At 39.0% G+C, this 18,197-nt stretch overlaps 1 protein-coding gene across 1 annotated transcript in view; it reads right to left on the reverse strand.

Moving 5' to 3' along the window:
• Nucleotides 1-18,197, reverse strand: part of Pip4p2 (phosphatidylinositol-4,5-bisphosphate 4-phosphatase 2) — a 51,802-nt gene that overhangs the window by 9,348 nt on the left and 24,257 nt on the right. The window contains exons 2-4 of the mRNA XM_031366562.1: nucleotides 15,698-15,846; nucleotides 9,874-9,980; nucleotides 8,534-8,657 (exon numbers count right to left, since the gene is read on the reverse strand). Coding sequence (XP_031222422.1) covers nucleotides 8,534-8,657; nucleotides 9,874-9,980; nucleotides 15,698-15,846 — 380 coding nt within the window. The remainder of the gene's footprint in view (nucleotides 1-8,533; nucleotides 8,658-9,873; nucleotides 9,981-15,697; nucleotides 15,847-18,197) is intronic.

Genomic DNA, 18,197 nt, shown 5'->3' on the forward strand with positions numbered 1-18,197 from the left:
CCCCCCCCACTTACCAGTAGATGCAGTAATAGACTATGTTATCTTTCTCATAGAAATGTCATTCAGATACTTAAAATAGCATACAGATCTTAGGGCAAAGTCTTTCAAAGAAAGTTTCTGTAAATTTAAGCTAAATCTTTACTTCATGAAAGAAAGAATTTTCAAATGGCTTTCTAAGGGGTGTAGTTGTTGCTCTGCATTTCAGTCAATGTCAAATAGACATGGGACCCCAACAGGCTTTCTAATTATTCATTTTGCTTTAAATAAGATAATAGTATATTTCTTTCATAGTTCCACAGGGAAATAAATGTCATTAGTTTTGTGTCAAAACAAGTTTTCCATAAGAAAAGTTAACTTTTGTTAAAGATTGTAGGTGGTCAATTTCTACTTGTGAATTTTCAATAACTTATGCAGAATTTAATGTTTTTCACTTTTTTTTTTGTTTGTTTGGTTTTTTTTGTTTTTTTTTTTTTTGTTTTTCCGAGACAGGGTTCCTCTGTGTAGCCCTGGCTGTCCTGGAGCTCACTCTGTAAACTAGGCTGGCCTCAAACTCAGAGATCCGCCTGCCTCTGCCTCCCAAGTGCTGGGATTAAAGGCGTGCACCACCATGCCCAGCTCTGAATTTAATGTTTTGCAAATAACAAAATATCTAATGGATTTTTTTCATCCTTAGATTTAAGAAATGAGCAAAGAGGTATAGATTTCCTGTGTTCAATTTCTTCATTTTAATAAAAACTTCAGGAAACTCAGCAAACCTCGACAAAACCTGCCCATTCCTCTTCTGTCACAGCAAGCCACTTAGTCTCAAAGCGAGAAAGGAAACCTTATGTGCCTGCTCAGCCTTCTCAGAGAAGCTAGTTTTCAACATTTGAGAACATCAACCAAGCCCACACTGCTTTCAGATTACAATCAAACTTCCTCTCACTGCTTTCTCTCTATGATATGCTGGTTTATTTCAATTATTCTTATCTGCAAAAGATTCTTGAATTAATATGCCAAACAAAGATTTATACAGATTAATACAGAAACTAGAACAGAGCACGAACTGAACTAAAGTATTCTTTTCTGTCTTCACAACAAACTTAGATGAGTTCCTGAATGTGTAATATCATTTGAGATTTTATTTATAAACAGATTTTCATAAGTGAATTTTATAATTCAAACAACAATATAGCCTGAAGGAGACAATTACAAAACCCTTAGGTCAAGGGTAACTCAAAACCCAAGACCCAAGGTTCATGCATTGCAGAATGTGAATTTTAGGGGACCAGCCAAAGGGGACTATTTATCTCAACATCAGTATTTTACAGTGAACTAATTTTAGCACAGGGTAATCTTGGCAAACTCATTGATAATAAACATGAGAACTGACTGTGAAAGAGGTAAATTATATGACCATCAACCCGACACAAATGGTGGTGGTGTCACTTCCAAGTATGGTCTCTCTGCAGCAAATTCAAAAAGGAAAAGATTCTAAGGCTGGGGTTGATTTTTAGGTATTTAATTGAATGAAAAAAAATTTGTAAAGAATTTCACTTTCTACAATCTCCATATCTAAAATACTATGCCTGTACTCTTAAAATTCTGTTGTTCAATCTTGAAGTCCTTGCAGAAAAACAATTCTTTTTTTTTTTCTTTCTTGGCATCTTGGTCACTTCAGGTAGTCTCTAGCTAGGGCATGACACCTGCAAGAGACCCGGAATCCAAAACGCAGCATGTCTACCTCCCTCATGAAGACTCAGCCCTGCTGACCTGACTCCTCCCCGCTCCTAGGTGCTGAGGGGAGCATCTTTCTGATGCCTAGTGGTGTGTGTGTGTGCTCTTCCGTGGTGAGATGGTATGAAGCAGAGTGTGGTGTGCACGCCAACCATCCCCAATCTCATACCCACGCTGCCCTGCTGCAGCTTAGCCATTGCTGGCACACATCCATGAGCTAGAAAGCACAACACAGGACCAGAAGACAGGTATACTACTGGACTCCTTGAAGCCGCTTGTCTGCATCTCTCCTCATCTCAGCCCATGGGATACTATCTCTTCATTAATTAAAAACAGGATGGATGCTAACTAGAGCAGGATCAGCATTGCCTTATGCGTCCCCTTACTTACATCCTCAGTTCCTCAAGTTCCCTATCACTGAGTTCCCATGCTAGAATGCACGACTACATCTTGAGAGAAGCTATAGATTGGCACCTACGTCTATACAGCCGCAGTCTTACGACCACTCTCATCTGCATGGCTCTGGCTGTCCTCGTATAGTGCTAAGACTCAGCATTGCCAATGGTGGTTGGGAAAAGCTATGTGGTAGACACTGACTCCAAGTTTGATATATGTTGTCAGGAAAGGTATGAATCTATCACAGACACGTCTATGATACTATAGGTCTTTCTACTGACTAAATTGGTAACCCCTTTTGTGAGCTCTGTGCTTTTCAGGTCAATTCTGATCTGGATCGCAGACCTTCCATTTCCCTTCCCTTGTCTCTGTCTCTGCCCTAACTCTGTCCTGAGTAACAGAACAACAGTCTCTATAAAGAGATGTTATCCATTCTCTCTTGTGCTGTACAGGAGAATCTGCATCTCTTTCTTAGCACTTCTTCCCATGATTCAAGTGGGGAAGCCGGCAGGGAAGCGGCCTTTTGTCATCCAGGCTCCAGGAGCTAGGAGTGTTAAAGAAAGATTAGTGCTCTTTCATGGCAAATCTAGTGAAATGACCAGGTTCTTGTTTAAAAAAAAGAAAGAAAGAAATCTCACTTCTGTCAAAAAACTAAAAGTGACTTCTCTAAAACTAAATCATTTTAGACATCTTGCAGTATCATATTTATTTCCAACCCATTCTACTAAACAGATAAACTGAGGGGTCTCATGATACATTTTCAACTAAGAAAGCTCATAAATAAGGCTTCACTGCATAAAATCGGTCACTTAATATCACCCCACTAAAATATATTTTAATGGATATAATAGACAATGAGAAACACCTGGAAATAGGTTTACATTGAAATTATCATTTCCCTCTGCTATGGCACTTACTCTGTATTCAGGTGAAAAAAATCTTCACTGCTTGACAGTACCAGCTTGGCTCATTTCAGGAGAAAGTTTGAACCATGACATGATAAACAGCTCTCCAGCCTGATCTTTAATCCACAGAAGAATGACTCAGCACATTTAGTGAGTTATGCCTCTGAACCATTAACTGTGACTCAGCACATTTGGTGACTCTTGTCTCTGACCCATTTTCTGTGACTCAGCACATTTAGTATGTTGAGTAGTTTTATAAAACAACACTAGTTTCAGTCAGTATAAATATGCCTTTTATCAACAAGTGCATACCTGTCCCCAGGAGACTCTGATAACCTCTGTTGCATGTTAAGAAATGTCTTTATATTCCTAGTGGACTAGTTTAAGCCTGCATATTCACTTTATTTCTCCTAGGAAATTGTTTTCTCAACATGCCTCTCAAAATAGTCCCTGCTATCTGACCTCAAAATAGTTTGGATGACAAACAATATTTGGACATACGACATAAAAACTCCCTTTCAGATGCTAACAGTGACGCATGGGAAAAGTACTAAAGTACTTACAAAAAAAGTCTTATTTTTTCAGCCTGTCATTTCTCAATATATGAAAATGTTTATAGAATAATACTTGATTGCCCTATTAAATATACTTTGCAAACACAACTCCCGTTCTCCTAAAGTTGTGTGAGTCCAGGCAGGTCTTCAAACAGTATCAGATAGTAAACTCTGAATCAACCTAACTTTGGAATTATCAGCCTGACTATTATAAGAAGACAGGAGAAACAGAAGCATGCTGCTAAGAACAGCTCTCCATTTAGTTTGATGTTGGCTACTGCTTTGCTGTATATTGATGTTGGCCACTGGTTTTCTGTATATTGCTTTTACTATGTTCAAATATGAGCCTTGAATTCCTGATTGTTCCAAGACTTTTATTATGAAGGGATGTTGGATTTTGTCAAATGCTTTCTCAGCATCTAGTGAAATGATCATATGGTTTTTTCCCTTGAGTTTGTTTATGTAGTGAATTACGTTGATGGATTTCCGTATATTGAATCATCCCTGCATCCCTGGGATAAAGCCTACTTGATCATGGTGGATGATCGTTTTGATGTGTTCTTTTATTCTGTTTGCAAGAATTTTATTGAGTATTTTTGCATCGATATTCATAAGGGAAATCTACACAATGGAGTACTACTCAGCTATTAAAAACAATAAATTTATGAAATTCTTAGGGAAATGGGTGGATCTGGAGAATATCATCCTGAGTGAGGTAACCCAATCACAAAAGAACACACACGGTATGCACTCTCTGATAAGTGGTTATTAGCCCAGAAGTTTGGAATACAGGAAGAATAACCCACAAACCACAAGAAACTCAAGAAGAAGGAAGACCAAAAGGTGGACATTTCATTCCTTCTTAAAAGGGGGAACCAAATACCCACGGAAGGAGTTGCAGAGATTAACTATGGAGCAGAGACTGAAGGAAGGACAAGCCAGCCTAAATATAGCTATCTCCTGAGAGGCTCTGACAGTACCTGACTAATACAGATGTAGAGGCTCACAGCCATCCATTGCTGAGTACAGGGGTCCCCAATGAATGAGTTAGAGAAAGAACATATGGAGCTGAGAAATTTGTAGCCCCTTAGGACGAACAACAATATGAACTAACTAGTACCCTCAGAGCTCCCAGGATCTCAACCACCAACCAAGGACTGCACATGATGGGTCTAATTGTTCTGGCAGCATGTGTATAATAGAGGATTGCAAATTCGATCATCAATAGGAGGAGAGGACTTCAGCCCTGTGAAAGTTCTGTGCCCCAGTGTAGGGGAATGCCAGGGCCAATAAGTGGGAGAGGGTGGGGTGGCAGGCATGGTGAGCGGGGAGGCAACAGGGGTTTGTTCTTGTTGTTTTTGTTTATTTCTTTTTTTTTTTTTGTAGGGGAAACTGGGAAATGAGAAATTTACATGTAAATAAAGAAAATATCTAATAAAAATAAAATAAAATAAAAAAGAACAGCTCACCATCCCGATCTTTAACCCAAAAAAGAATGGCTTCTCTGCTCTCAGTACTCCAGAAAATGCTTTTTTCCCCATTGTTGTTATTATCCTTTTGTTTAAAATATCATGTGTCTTCTAAGAATCACAGGATTTTTTCTTTTGTCTCTAAAAAATCAACTACTACACTTCAGCCTACCTTTTCATCCTACAGAATTAAATATCTGCATACTTTTATTTATAAACATAACTTCTCTTTTTTTCTGAGGAATTATTATTCTCTTGATTTGTCTCCACTCAGGACAAAGAATGAGTAGAAAAGGGTCAATATTATTCACATTTAGCACAATAATGATAAGGTCCCGAGTAACATGAGCTTTGTAACCAAGTACTCACTTAGGAACACTGCACAAATCTTTAGTCTCCCACTCCCTGATATGCTGGGGACAGAACTTAAGCCCTCCTAACTGTTGGCAAACCCCCTGACCTGCAAGAAGCCCAGCAGAGGAGAGTAACAAGTTATCACTGAGCTCCTAACCCCGCTGGGCTTCTCTTCTTAACCTGAATCTATCAAAATCAATTCTCATCCTATTAATACTGACAATGTTGTCACATATTACTAAAAATAACTTCCCAGAGTTTTTGAAATTATCTTTACATTCTGTACTTTAAACCAAATACATCTTCTGGATAAAGATTTTCACGTTTTTAATAATTTTTACTGTATGAGTAATATAGGCTAGCATGATCATCTGCCTCAGTTGCCTGGCCCAAATGTTAAGTAGAAACACTATAAACATGAGACTGTGGCTTACAAAGAGCAAAATACCTAAATGAATAAATAATATTTTACAATTATAAAACTATCTCTCGCCGGGCAGAGGTGGCACATGCCTTTAATCCCAGCAATTGGGAGGCAGAGGCAGGCGGATTTCTGAGTTTGAGGACAGCCTGGTCTACAGAGTGAGTTCCAGGACAGCCAGGGCTACACAGAGAGACCCTGTCTCAAAACAAAACAAAACAAAACAAAACAAAACAAATAGCAACAACAAAAACAGAAGGCAAATGGCTTCTAACTTGTGTTCAGCAGAAATCAAAGTTTTAGCAAGTGATTTGGCGAACTAAGATACTAAAACATAACTACTTGCAGGGACACATGCCAGAGAAAGAGGCAGGTTCCCACTGAGGGACCGAGCTAGCAAGCCTGTGTGTGGCCTTACAGTTTCCTGTGACCTTAGGAAAGTGGGGGGACTATTTTAAAAATAGAGGAGTTAAAGTCCGCAGCCCGGGCAGGGTAACCATGCCACTCCATCATTGTCCGCAGCCCGGGCAGGGTAAGCACGCCACTCCGTCATTGTCCGCAGCCCGGGCAGGGTAAGCACGCCACTCCGTCATTGTCCGCAGCCCGGGCAGGGTAAGCATGCCACTCTGTCCGTCATCCCCTACAATGCTGGATCCCAATGCCAACTTTTCCAGGAAATCAGAGAAAGTTTCCCCAGAGAAACTGGTGCCTCAGCAGATTTGCAGGGATTTAAGAATGACAATTTTTCAAAAAAAAGAAGAAAATGGAAAAGAAATCATCTAGCCTCTGTCTACATGTAGAGTCCAGTAAGGGAACTTAAATAAACATTTGAGTCAAATTTCTACTATGAACGAAACACATATAAAAAAAAATGAGGGCAAAACAGAGAAAAACATTGAGAAAAACATCATCCCCTAATAAGTATTTCTGAACGATACCATGGGGAAGAAATTATAATCAAAAGGAAGCAGAATTTGAAAGGCTCTTGGGTATTGAAGCTTAAGTTAGATCATCTGAAATAAACCCAGAAGCCTACAGAATATTCTCCCTGGAACATATCCTCATGAAATTTCAAATCAATGAGGAAAATGAAAAGAGAAGGAGAAACACGGAGAAATACAGAGGGATAGGCCCGATAGGAAGGCCTTGGAATTACAACAGTCAAGGTCTCTTTATATTGCAGAAAGTCTGCAGCTTTCCAAAAGGAAGAATTGGAAACCTCGAATCTGATAGCTAAATTATTATGCAAATCTGGTGTTAGATTAAAAACTACCTATAGAATAAAGTTTCTTCCTGTCCCTTCCCAGAAGGACAAAGTTGGCAGCTGCGAAGGTAGCATGTTAGGCAAATCTGCAGACTGAAAGAGACCTTTCAGGGTGGTGGCAAAGGAGGGTCCAAGGTGACAGCTATGGAGCAGAGAGCTAAACTAAAAGATTTTAGACACATCTGACAAGATACATCTAAAACAGGATGTGAAGAACTAATGGCCTGCCACAGAAAACGGGAGACACATATTTACAGTTCCAACAAAACACTGAAGATCATGTGATAACATTGGGCTACATCACATGGCTCAGCCGTGACAAGATGGCTCTAATCAGGTAAAGCATGTGAATACTAAGAAATTCAGTAAGTCCACAGGAGCTAAGGAAAGGATGCGAGGATGAGGCTAGGAGGAAGGCTGTGTGAGTGTAAATGTTCACACCAAACCTGACAAAGCAGTGGTCAACAGGAAAAGGAACATCTTGAACACAGAAAACCGCTGTCAAGTAGCTGGAAGAGCTGAAGGCATTTGAGGGACATGAGCTGGTAATCGGGTAGATGAGGAGATCCCAAGCCCAATTAGATATTTAGAACATGTGTGTACAAACTGCTTTAATACAAGAAACACTTCAACGGAAAAAGCCAATCACATTTGTTAAGCTCGTTCATCCCATGGAAGCATTCATAGACTTCCTTGCCAAGACTCTAGAAAGCATCTAACACTAAGGACCTACAATAACTCTTTTCTCCTATGTCTTGAATAGAAAAAAAAAAATTCACACTCCCTGTCCTGGTACTCACTATGTAGACCAGGCTGACCTCGAACTCAAAGATCTGCCTGCCCCTTGTCCCTGTCCCCAGTGCTGGGATTAAAGGCATGCACCACCATGCCCAGTTGAAGAAATCCTCTCTTACCCCTCCTGATGGGGTGAGTCATTAATTCTTTAAAAATCAACTGTGAGTTGAAGTTAGTACTACTAAAACAACTTCTCTAAAATTGCTCACATCAAAATACTTGCATTTTAGATTTTGTCTAATAGTTTCTCTAATCACAGGTATCAGAATTAATTTTCTTTACTCCAAGTAAAAATTTTAAAGTCAGAACATTTTTCATAAATCAGGTAAGAATTTTTCTTGAATTCTTATATTTTCTAGAAGCTGTAAAGCCGGGTTAAACACATGCACTTTGCCACTAAATACAGTGAGAGGTGTGGTAAGATTTATTTGCTTACAAAGCTACCTGTCCATAGAGCTAAAGATGGATGCATCCTTGTCTAATTCACAAAGGACGTTGTATACCCTACCAAACTCTGGGCTCAGCAGCTTCATACATAAGGCTCTATTTTAACTTTGCTATCAATGAACACTTGGATAAAACTATACAACTAAAAACAGTCCTCAATGATGACCTAGATATACAGATTAGTGTCCTATGACCAACATACACCTACTTACCAGGAACGTGTTCCCGCAGTGCCCGCACACTACTCTTGTACCTTCTGGCTGGATTGGCAATGCAGGCTGAGCCGGCTGTTCTTCAGAAATGAGCATTACAGGGCCAAGGTTAATTATGCGTCGACTGTAGAAAGAAAAAGCAAACAAATTCATTAACCCACAAATAGACCAAAGGCAAACCCAGAACACTCAGCCAGAAACAGACTACAGTAAACTAAGTCAAGTATCAAACCCTGGACCCCAAATCACAGAAAGTACTAATAATCTCTCAAAAGTAAAGCAGGTGTGTGTGTGTGTGTGTGTGTGTGTGTGTGTGTGTATGTGTGTATAAGAGAGAGAGAGATCATATATATACATATATGTGTATGTGTGTATGTGTGTGTGTTTATGTGTGTGTGTAAGAGAGATCACATATACATATATGTGTGCGTGTTTGTGTGGGTATGTGTGTGTGTGTAATAGAGACCATATATATACATATATATGTGTGTGTGTGTGTGTGTGTGTGATCATTTCAAATACAAGCTTCATTATGACATGAGTTCAAGTCAATGTCCTCAAGAATCCCTTAACTGCCATTTCTAAATTTTTATAACTTCAAATCAGAGAAGAGTTGTTTTTTTCTTAATCTATACAGACAACTAGAATTTGGTAGAAGTCGAATATACAAATAATGTGTCTGTCATGAAAGTACCAAGTGCTGAGCTGAAACCAAACTTCTCTGAAAAAGCCTAGTATTGCTTGATAATTACTCACTCAGAGAAGGAATGAAAGGAACGTGGGGTCCAGGGTTCCTTTTTATTCTCCAGTTAGATGATGCATTTGATGGTCAAAAGACCAGAGAAGTTTTAGGAACAAGGAGAAGGTGTTTATATACTTGCATGAGAGGACATGCATAATCGCATTTGCCATGGGCAAACAATCCCAGGCATTATTACATATATTATACAGACACTTGTGTAGCATACAAGGATATACATGATAAAAATTGTCTCCTGGGTTAAAATTAATTATCTCAAAGGTAAACTAGTTATTTTTAGTAAGTCCAGTGAGTCACTGATTTATTATAGTTCATTAAATACCCACATAAGCAAAAGAAAATATCCACTGTCCATTCAAAAATATTATATCCTACAAATAATTCTGACTGCCAAGCTCTAAGTTTATCATCCCTTTAACAACAATAACAAGAAAAATCTATGCTTTGCAATAATTGAGGACAAAGACTGTCTGGAATAAAGCCTAGTACATAAAGAGTCTTAATAAATACTTGTTGAGTGCATGAATGAATGAATGAATGAATAAATGAATGAATGAATGAATGAATCTTTGTTTCTTACCAGTTGGGTCTCGGACATCCTATTCGCCGAGATGTGTCCTTACAAATGAGGAGACAATTACAAGGGCATCTAACATACTTCTTCCCTGTTGGGGGGGTTTTGATTGGCTAGATAATGGAAGAAAATGCAAACACGGAAAAATCAACCAGAATACAAATTGTCAGAAATCATTTGTGTTTAAGAAGGAGACGATTACTTTGCTATCAAAGTAGACTCTAAGAAAGAGTGCACTGCACATGGCTTCACATGGCAAAGATGTTGGTTGGTGAGCACTTGAAGTTTGAGGACTGTGGGGATTTTCAGTAAAGAACACATTTCAAAATAAGTTCACATGGGTCTTTTCATAGGGTAGGAGCAAGTAGTACATGCTGGTTGTTATCTCCTTAGAGTTCCCAAGACAAGCTCATATAGCTGTGCACTTAGGGAGAAACAAAAATAGGACCCACACTCAGCAAAAGCAACAGCAGAGCAAAGAAGGCTCATTCGTTTCCTTAAACTACTCAATAGAAGTGATTGATTAAGTTTATAGCAATGTCAAACTTCAAAATGTACAGTCGCTCCAAACACTAGTCCTTTTTTTATTATTTAAACTGAGACTAAATAGCCCAGAAGAAAACACTCCTTGCAGTATTAGAACTTAAGCTTGCTAAACTGAATAGTCACACTGAAAAGAACAGATGTTTTCTGTGGCATTCCTACCAAAGCCCACGGGCTGAAGCCAAGCATGAGAAAACTGGAGACATCTCAGCCTGAGAGACAGTCTACAAAGTATCCTGCCTGTACTGATCAAAACACAAAAGCAATAGAGAGACAGAAGAGACAAAAGTTTCAGATAAAAGAATGTTGAAAATAACCTGGTATCCCAATGCAATCTGTGATTCTGGTTTAACTGCTGAAGTTGAAGTGTTTCCTTCCAAAAGACGCTAGTGAGACAGTTTGGGAAAGGCTGCATGGCCAGCCCCTACTGCAAGAATGCAGGGGCTGGCCACAGTGGTGGTACACACCTTTAATCCCAGCACTTGGGAGGCAGAGGCAGGCAGAGTTTGAGGCCAGCCTGGTCTACAGAGTGAGTTCCAGGACAGCCAGGGCTATACAGAGAAACCCTGTCTTGAAAAACCAAAAAAAAAAAAAAGAGAGAATGCAGGGTCTGGGGAGATGTTGCAGTGGTTAGGAACACTAACTACTCTGCAGTTCAGGGGTTGGGGGGGTGGGGGGTGGGGGAGGAGTGTTAATTCCCAGGCTCAAAACCATCTGGCCTTTCCTTCAGTCTCTGCTCCACACTTTGTCTCCATATTTCCTCTCTTAAGTATTTTGTTCCCCCTTCTAAGAAGGACTGAAGCACCCACAGTGTGGTTGATCTTCCTTCTTCTTGAGCTTCATGTGGTCTGTGAATTATATCTTGGGTATTCCAAGCTTTTGGGCTAATATCCACTTATCAGTGAGTGCATACCATGTGTGTTCTTTTGTGACTGAGTCACCTCACTCAGAATGATATTTTCTAGCTCCATTCATTTGCTTAAGAATTTCATGAAGTCATTGTTTTTAATAGCTGAGTGGGTAGATAGAAGGACAGCCTCATAGACTCAAGGAAAGGGCAGGATGAAATAGGGGGCTTCCAGGGGGTAAACCGGGAAAGGAGGTAACATTTGAAATGTAAATAAAGAAAATATCCAATTAAAAAACAACAACAACAACAACAACAAAAAACATCTGCTAGTTCAGTTCTACAGGACCTGACTCCCTCTTCTGGTCTCCATGGGCACTGTACATATTTGGTTCACAGACATCCATGCAAGCAAACTCCCATACACTTAAAAAAGGAAAGATAGAAAGATACAAAAGAAAGAGATGAGAGAAAAAAGAAAGGTAAATAAAATTGCAAAAAGAGAATACAGAGTAGTAGGATTCAACATTAATTTTCTGCATTTGATAAATTTATACTAGTAAAATTTATTTAGAAAGAAAAGTTTCTATAGCATAAATGTTAACATTTGTGGAATGAAGATGATGGGCACTTGGGAATATTTTCTATTTATCATTGCATCTTGGTGATTTAAAGAAAGACATTTGTGTTCAGTAGAAACATATGTAGCACAGTGAACTTTTGGGGGAGCTAGCAAAGCAAAATGCACTATGAGATTCTCTGAAGAAGTTGGGCATCAGCAGCAAGCGATAGCTCTCAGCCACATGATCTGCAGGGAAATGACCCACACTACACAGTGACTACTGGTGACCTGGAATGCTCAGTTAGGCTAAATGTATAATATAATATGCTTAGCATACTAAATGCATTCCATATTCTTATGGGTATATTGTATATAAGACTACAGAAATCAAAAAGTGCCCACACATATTATTTTTATAATCCTTATCTTTTAAAAAAATCTAAATATTTTAAGTAATTAACTATCATAAAGATTAGTAAAAATATCTATAATTTATTAAGTATATGGCAGGTTACTAAACCTGAATGTTTAAAATTCACAAACATCAAGAATATATAACTATAGAATATTAAAACACCAAGAAAAACAGAATTTGGCCTTATACATATTTGCTATTTATCTTTATCTATGTTATTCAAAATTTGCCATGAAATAAGCAAGTACTTGACAATGAATAAGATTTTCACACATTTTTTTTCAATCTTCTCACTTCTAGACATTAAGTTTTTCATTTATAACACAAGGTAATTAAGTTAGATTTTGAGACTAGTTCTCAATGCCACCTATGTCATGTCCCGAGCATGGGAGAAGGGGAAGAGAAATGCTCTTGAGCATGTTTTTTGTTTGTTTGTTTGTTTCATTTTGTTTTCATATTTATTGTTTTTTATATTATGTATATGGCTCTTTTGCCTACAGGTACGTCTGTGCACCACATGCATGCAGCGCCACTGGCCAGAAGAGGGCAATGTTCCACTGGAACTGGAGTTACAACAGGGTTGTGAGCTGCCAAAGGGGTGCTGGGAACTTAGCCCAGGTCCTCTACAAGAGCAGCAAATGAGCCACTTCTCCAGCCCAAGCATACATTCTAAAACTATCATTTGGCAAAACTATGTGTGGTGGAGCATGCCTTTAAACCCAGCACTCAGAAAGAAGAGACAGGTGGATCTCTATGAGTTCCAGGCCATCCTGGTCTGCATAGCGAGCACGAGGACAGCCAGAGCTACACAGTGAGATCCTGTCTCAAATAACAACAATAGAAGTTGCTTTGCCAATAACTATGCTGGGTGCCTTATTCCTGATTCAACAGTAATTCTGCAAAATTGATAATAGTGCCATATGACAAAATCACAGATATGAAGATATGAAAACATGAAGCTTCAGAGATAGTCACTGAACAGAAAACTGGCACCCATGTTCCTGTCTGTCAGCCTCTGAATCTCTGGATGACAATCAGCTATGGACCATTTACTCTGACAGATATAGTAGGTTCCTCAGGATCCTGTGGTAGCTCAGGTAGTTCTCAGCTACTGAGATTCTGAGGCCAGATTTCAGAAAGGATCACAGTAGTAGCCTGAGACAGTGGGAGGAGGGAATCTCACCATTGGACCTGAGCCTACTTCACTCATTAGCTCTGACATTTTCAACCTAGGATTCTCTGAAGCCACTCCCCATGCCTCACAGCTCTTCACTTGAAAGCATAAGATCAAATCACATGTAAGACATTATGCAGTCACACGGCACAGCACTCCTCGGAGCTTCCTAGTCACCTTTCCCCCTCAGTAAGGTTAGAGCTGAGAAACAAGGCAATCTGATCACACACTAGTAGCTTGCCTAGTGTCCTCTCAAATGTTTATATTTATTTACTTGGTCAAAGGTGATAATCAGGAAAATAAGCAACAGTTTCCTTTAGACAACAAAGGAGCAAACTGCTCTGGACCTGCACAAATGAATCGCACTGCCTGCCTCACTCTGTCGGCTAAATCTTCAGAAGCTAAGGTTTTACCGTGAATGACCTACTCTGTCCTGTTTAAAAAAAAAAAAAAAAAAAAAGACAAAGCTTCAAAACTTTGGCTTGTCTGTTTGTTCTTATTCCTTAACAAAGCCTGGCACAGAGATACACTCTTGTAACCCCAGTGCCCCTAGGGACTGAGGCAGGAGGATCATGAGCTTGAGGGCAATGCAGGCTACCTAGTAAGATGAAGAGCCTGCAGGGACTGGAGGGACAGCGCCATGGGTAAAACTACTTGTTGTACAAGCATGAGAATCTGGATTCAAATTCCCAGCATCTACATACAAAGAAAGGCATAACTGCACACACCTGTAACCCCGATTTGTAGTTCCAGAGACAGTCAGAGGCAGAGAGAAACTCTAGACAGTCAGCCTAGCTCAAAGCTAATGTGCTAATGAGAGACTATCTCAAAGGAAGAAGGCCAAGAATGAGGAAGGAAAACATCCTCCTCTGGTCTCCACACCTACACACACACACACACACACACACACACACACACACACACACACAAACACACACACCTACACTGTTTCAACAAAAAGTGTATATAGATACAGCAGAGTGAAAGAAGATATTATTAAATCCAAGGAAAGATTCAAAGCTCTGGCTTTTAAAATTAGTACTTTTGCTTTACTCCTTTTATTTGCTTGATGAGTTTACAAAGAGCACATTAAAAGATGATCCTAATTAAATTCACTAGTCATGGACCAACTTACACATTAGCTAGTTTTGTCGTTAAGACCGTTTACCATGATAAGCTTCTCTAAATGGTAGGCTATCCCTTACTGGAAAAAATTGTAATGAAATACATGGCTTTATGAATTAGAGTTTTATGTAACAACTTTCAAACATATCAAGCCTAGTATCTATACTTTGTGGTTCATAGAGACAATGTCCACTAGCAGACTGATTTATAATTTTCCAAACTGGAAGAAAATATAAACACTAAAATTCAATTCAATATTTAATTGCCGATTTCAAAACAGACTGAAAAAATTTAAAGTCTAACTATACAAGCAGAAACAGATATCAACTAAATAGTATATCTCTTACCAGGTACTAATTTAATCTGTAAAAAATAGTTTTTCTAAAAAAAAAAAAAAAAAAAAAAAAAAAAGTTTTTCTAGTTACAGAAAATCTATTCCATTAAGATTTGGGTTTAGTTATTCTTCCCAAAGATCAGCTTTTTTTTTTTTTTTAAGATTTATTTACTATGTATACAATATTCTGTCTGTAAATATATATAGTCCTGCAGACCAGAAGAGGGTACCAGATCACATTATAGATGGTTATGAGCCACCATGTGGTTGCTGGGAATTGAACTCAGGACCTCTGGAAGAGCAGCCAGCACTCTTAACCTCTGAACCATCTCTCTAACCCCAAAGATCAGCTTTTTAAAAGTGCCCTTCAATTACTTAAAAATTATATTGCATTGATATCTAGCAAGTGGAATAAAATGCTAAGCTATTTGCAAACAAGCAGTATGGCGCAGAAAGTAATAATAAATTCATAAGTAAGGAAAAGAATACTGGTATGGATATTAAATAGTTCTACATAAAGACCACATATGCAGTAAAGCCCAGTAGATCTGCACTAAAATAAAAATGGACATATAATGAAGGGAAATATAATACATAAAGAACCAAAGCAACATTATATTTAAATTAACCAAGAAATTTTCTAATGGTGTTATCCTAACCATGTAGAGACATTCTTATATAATAAAAGAAAGACAGGCAGGAGAAAAAAAATGAAAAGCATCACCATATTTGTATACTACATTGGCACTTAAATAACACTAATGAAGAACTTCCTTTGGAAATATGGCATCAGTGGGTGAACTATGCTTCTTCATGGAATTTCCACTTACCGTAGCTTCATTGCAAACTGTGCACTTTACCACATGCTGGTGAAGTTTACCATCCAGGTTGATTAGAGATTGGCACACACGACAGTTGATCACAGGAATACCACTTGTTCCTGGACTGGCGATGGCTGTATACGGAGGTGGGAGTTCAGCTGAAAGCATTTTACATTGAATCAGAAACTGGCTAGTTTGAGCACAGAAGCCTTAGATGGAGAGTAGAAACTACTAAAACACTTCTACCATACGTAAGAATTAACATTGGCTGACCTGCCCTTGTTGCAGAGAGTAAATATGCATGTAACTGTGTCATCAACCAGAATGATTCTTAACTCTGATAAAATCCAAATTTTATAGCTTAGGTCTCCTGCGGTGGGAAATTTCCTTTACTCAAAATATCCACCCCATTTCTTTGCATTCATCTGGATATCTGGTAGTAGAAGTTTGTGCCTAACTAAAAACCATATACTAGTGCACCTGTAATTCTAGTACTTGGTGAGACAGGAGGAAAAAAAACAAAAAACAAGGCAATAGATGAAGGGACAGAAGGCTCAAGATCCCTGTGCTTTAACAACTGGGCCATGACCTGTTTGGAGAGTAATCACAGTTATTTATGACATTTAGAGCTTGATACCAACACTCTATCAAAACGACCAACCCAGAGAGAAAACACTGTAGACTTTATTCTGTAAGATACTAAGATGCTCACCTGTCTGTGCACATATGGATGCCTACAAATGGCTCACAAGATAAGACCAAGTAACATCCTGCCAACTGTTATTCTGCTATAAAAAGAATCCCCATGCCCTCCTAGAACCACGATCACCTCAGCCATCTGCTCTCTAAGAACTTGTCATTCTTGACGTATATTTCATGGACCCTTGGTAAATTCTTGCCTACCCACTCCTGTCACCACCCCTCCAGACACTCTTTCACATGGCAATAGAAAGACTCTGTCAAAGAAGAATGAATAAATGAATAAATAAATAATAAACCCCTCCCTACTAGAAAACAAAAATAGTTAACACAAGTGCAGTGATCATAATACTTACACACACGTGTAGCATACATTGAATACATTTATGTTTTCTATATATACTGGTACAGTAAAATGATTGACTATGATCAGAAGGAAGTAGGAATCTTGAGAAAGTCAATGAGACTTTCTCATACACTTTTAACCTTGATCTTGTGCCGAAGCCTGAGCAGAGAAGACGACGTTCTAAAGAAAGACTTGTGTTTCTCCTTCAGCCATCAGACTACCACTCTCTTTTTCCCCCCATGTAAATGGGGTCACATCAAAGAATGGACAAAGGACTCTGCCAAGCTAAAACACACTTGCATTCTGGGCATAAACTGGAATCTTATAAGCCACAAAGACCCTAGATTTTGTCCCCCTTCAACATGAAGCATCTTTAAGATTCCATTTTTGTTGGCCATGGATTAAACAAAAAGCTGATGTCATAACAGAAAAGTGAGAGTGTTTGGAGTCCAGGTTTCTTCCTCCAGGAACTGATCGGCTCATCTTACCTTGCCATTAAATTCACCCTTTGTTCGTGGCTTCTGACAAACTCCAAGATGCTCACAGGTGAGATGAGAAGGGAATTAGAATCCCTCCTTATCGTTGGTCAAACTGCAAACACATCCCTTTTCCTTTACCAAATTTTGTTTCCCAATTTCTTTCAAATACTGGTGAAAGGGGGCAGGTTTAGAAACCTAAATACTCACAAAAGTAAACTTTCAGAAAAAAACTCATAACTCAAAGATACACACAAGTGCACATAACTATTTCCTGCTGTTGCTGAAAGAGTTTTGATTTGTGAGACAGAGTCTAGATTTGATTGAGTGAGAAAAGAGTTATGCCTACTTTCATCTGATATACTAGAAATACCAGAAGTAAATCTCATGAGGCTTCATCCCTAGACAAAGAACGACAGGCACTGAAGGCTTCTGAAGGCAGGAGAAATAGGGGTAAGCCCTAACTGGTTATCCTACTCCAAGTGGTCAGCTGGTATGTAATCGTGAATGTACCAGCGACACTAAATGGGCTCAGCTCTGTGTGTGTGTGTGTGTGTGTGTGTGTGTGTGTGTGTGTACATTTATCCATACACGTAACAAATAACAAAAAGATACAATGAATTTGAGAGGATGTTTGGGGGTGAGAGGGTGTTCATAGAAGAGTATGAAAGGACTCAAAGAAGGAAAGGGGGGAGTCATGTGCAATCAGACACACATATACACATGCACAAAATCAGGAAGGAAGGAAGGAAGGAAGGAAGGAAGGAAGGAAGGAAGGAAGGAAGGAAGGAAGGAAGGAAGGAAGGAAGGAAAGAAAGAAAGGAAGGAAAGAAGGAAGAAAAGAAGGAAGGAAGGAGGAAGGGTGGGTAGGCGAGCTGGAGAGGTGGCTCAGCAGTGAGTGAAGAATGCTTGCTCTTTTTCACAGGGCCTACAGTTCCCAGCACCCATATAGGGCAACTCATAACCACTTGTGATCCCATCTCCAACA

This window comes from Mastomys coucha, unplaced genomic scaffold (genome assembly GCF_008632895.1).
Source record: "Mastomys coucha isolate ucsf_1 unplaced genomic scaffold, UCSF_Mcou_1 pScaffold14, whole genome shotgun sequence".
Taxonomy (NCBI): Eukaryota; Metazoa; Chordata; class Mammalia; order Rodentia; family Muridae; genus Mastomys; species Mastomys coucha.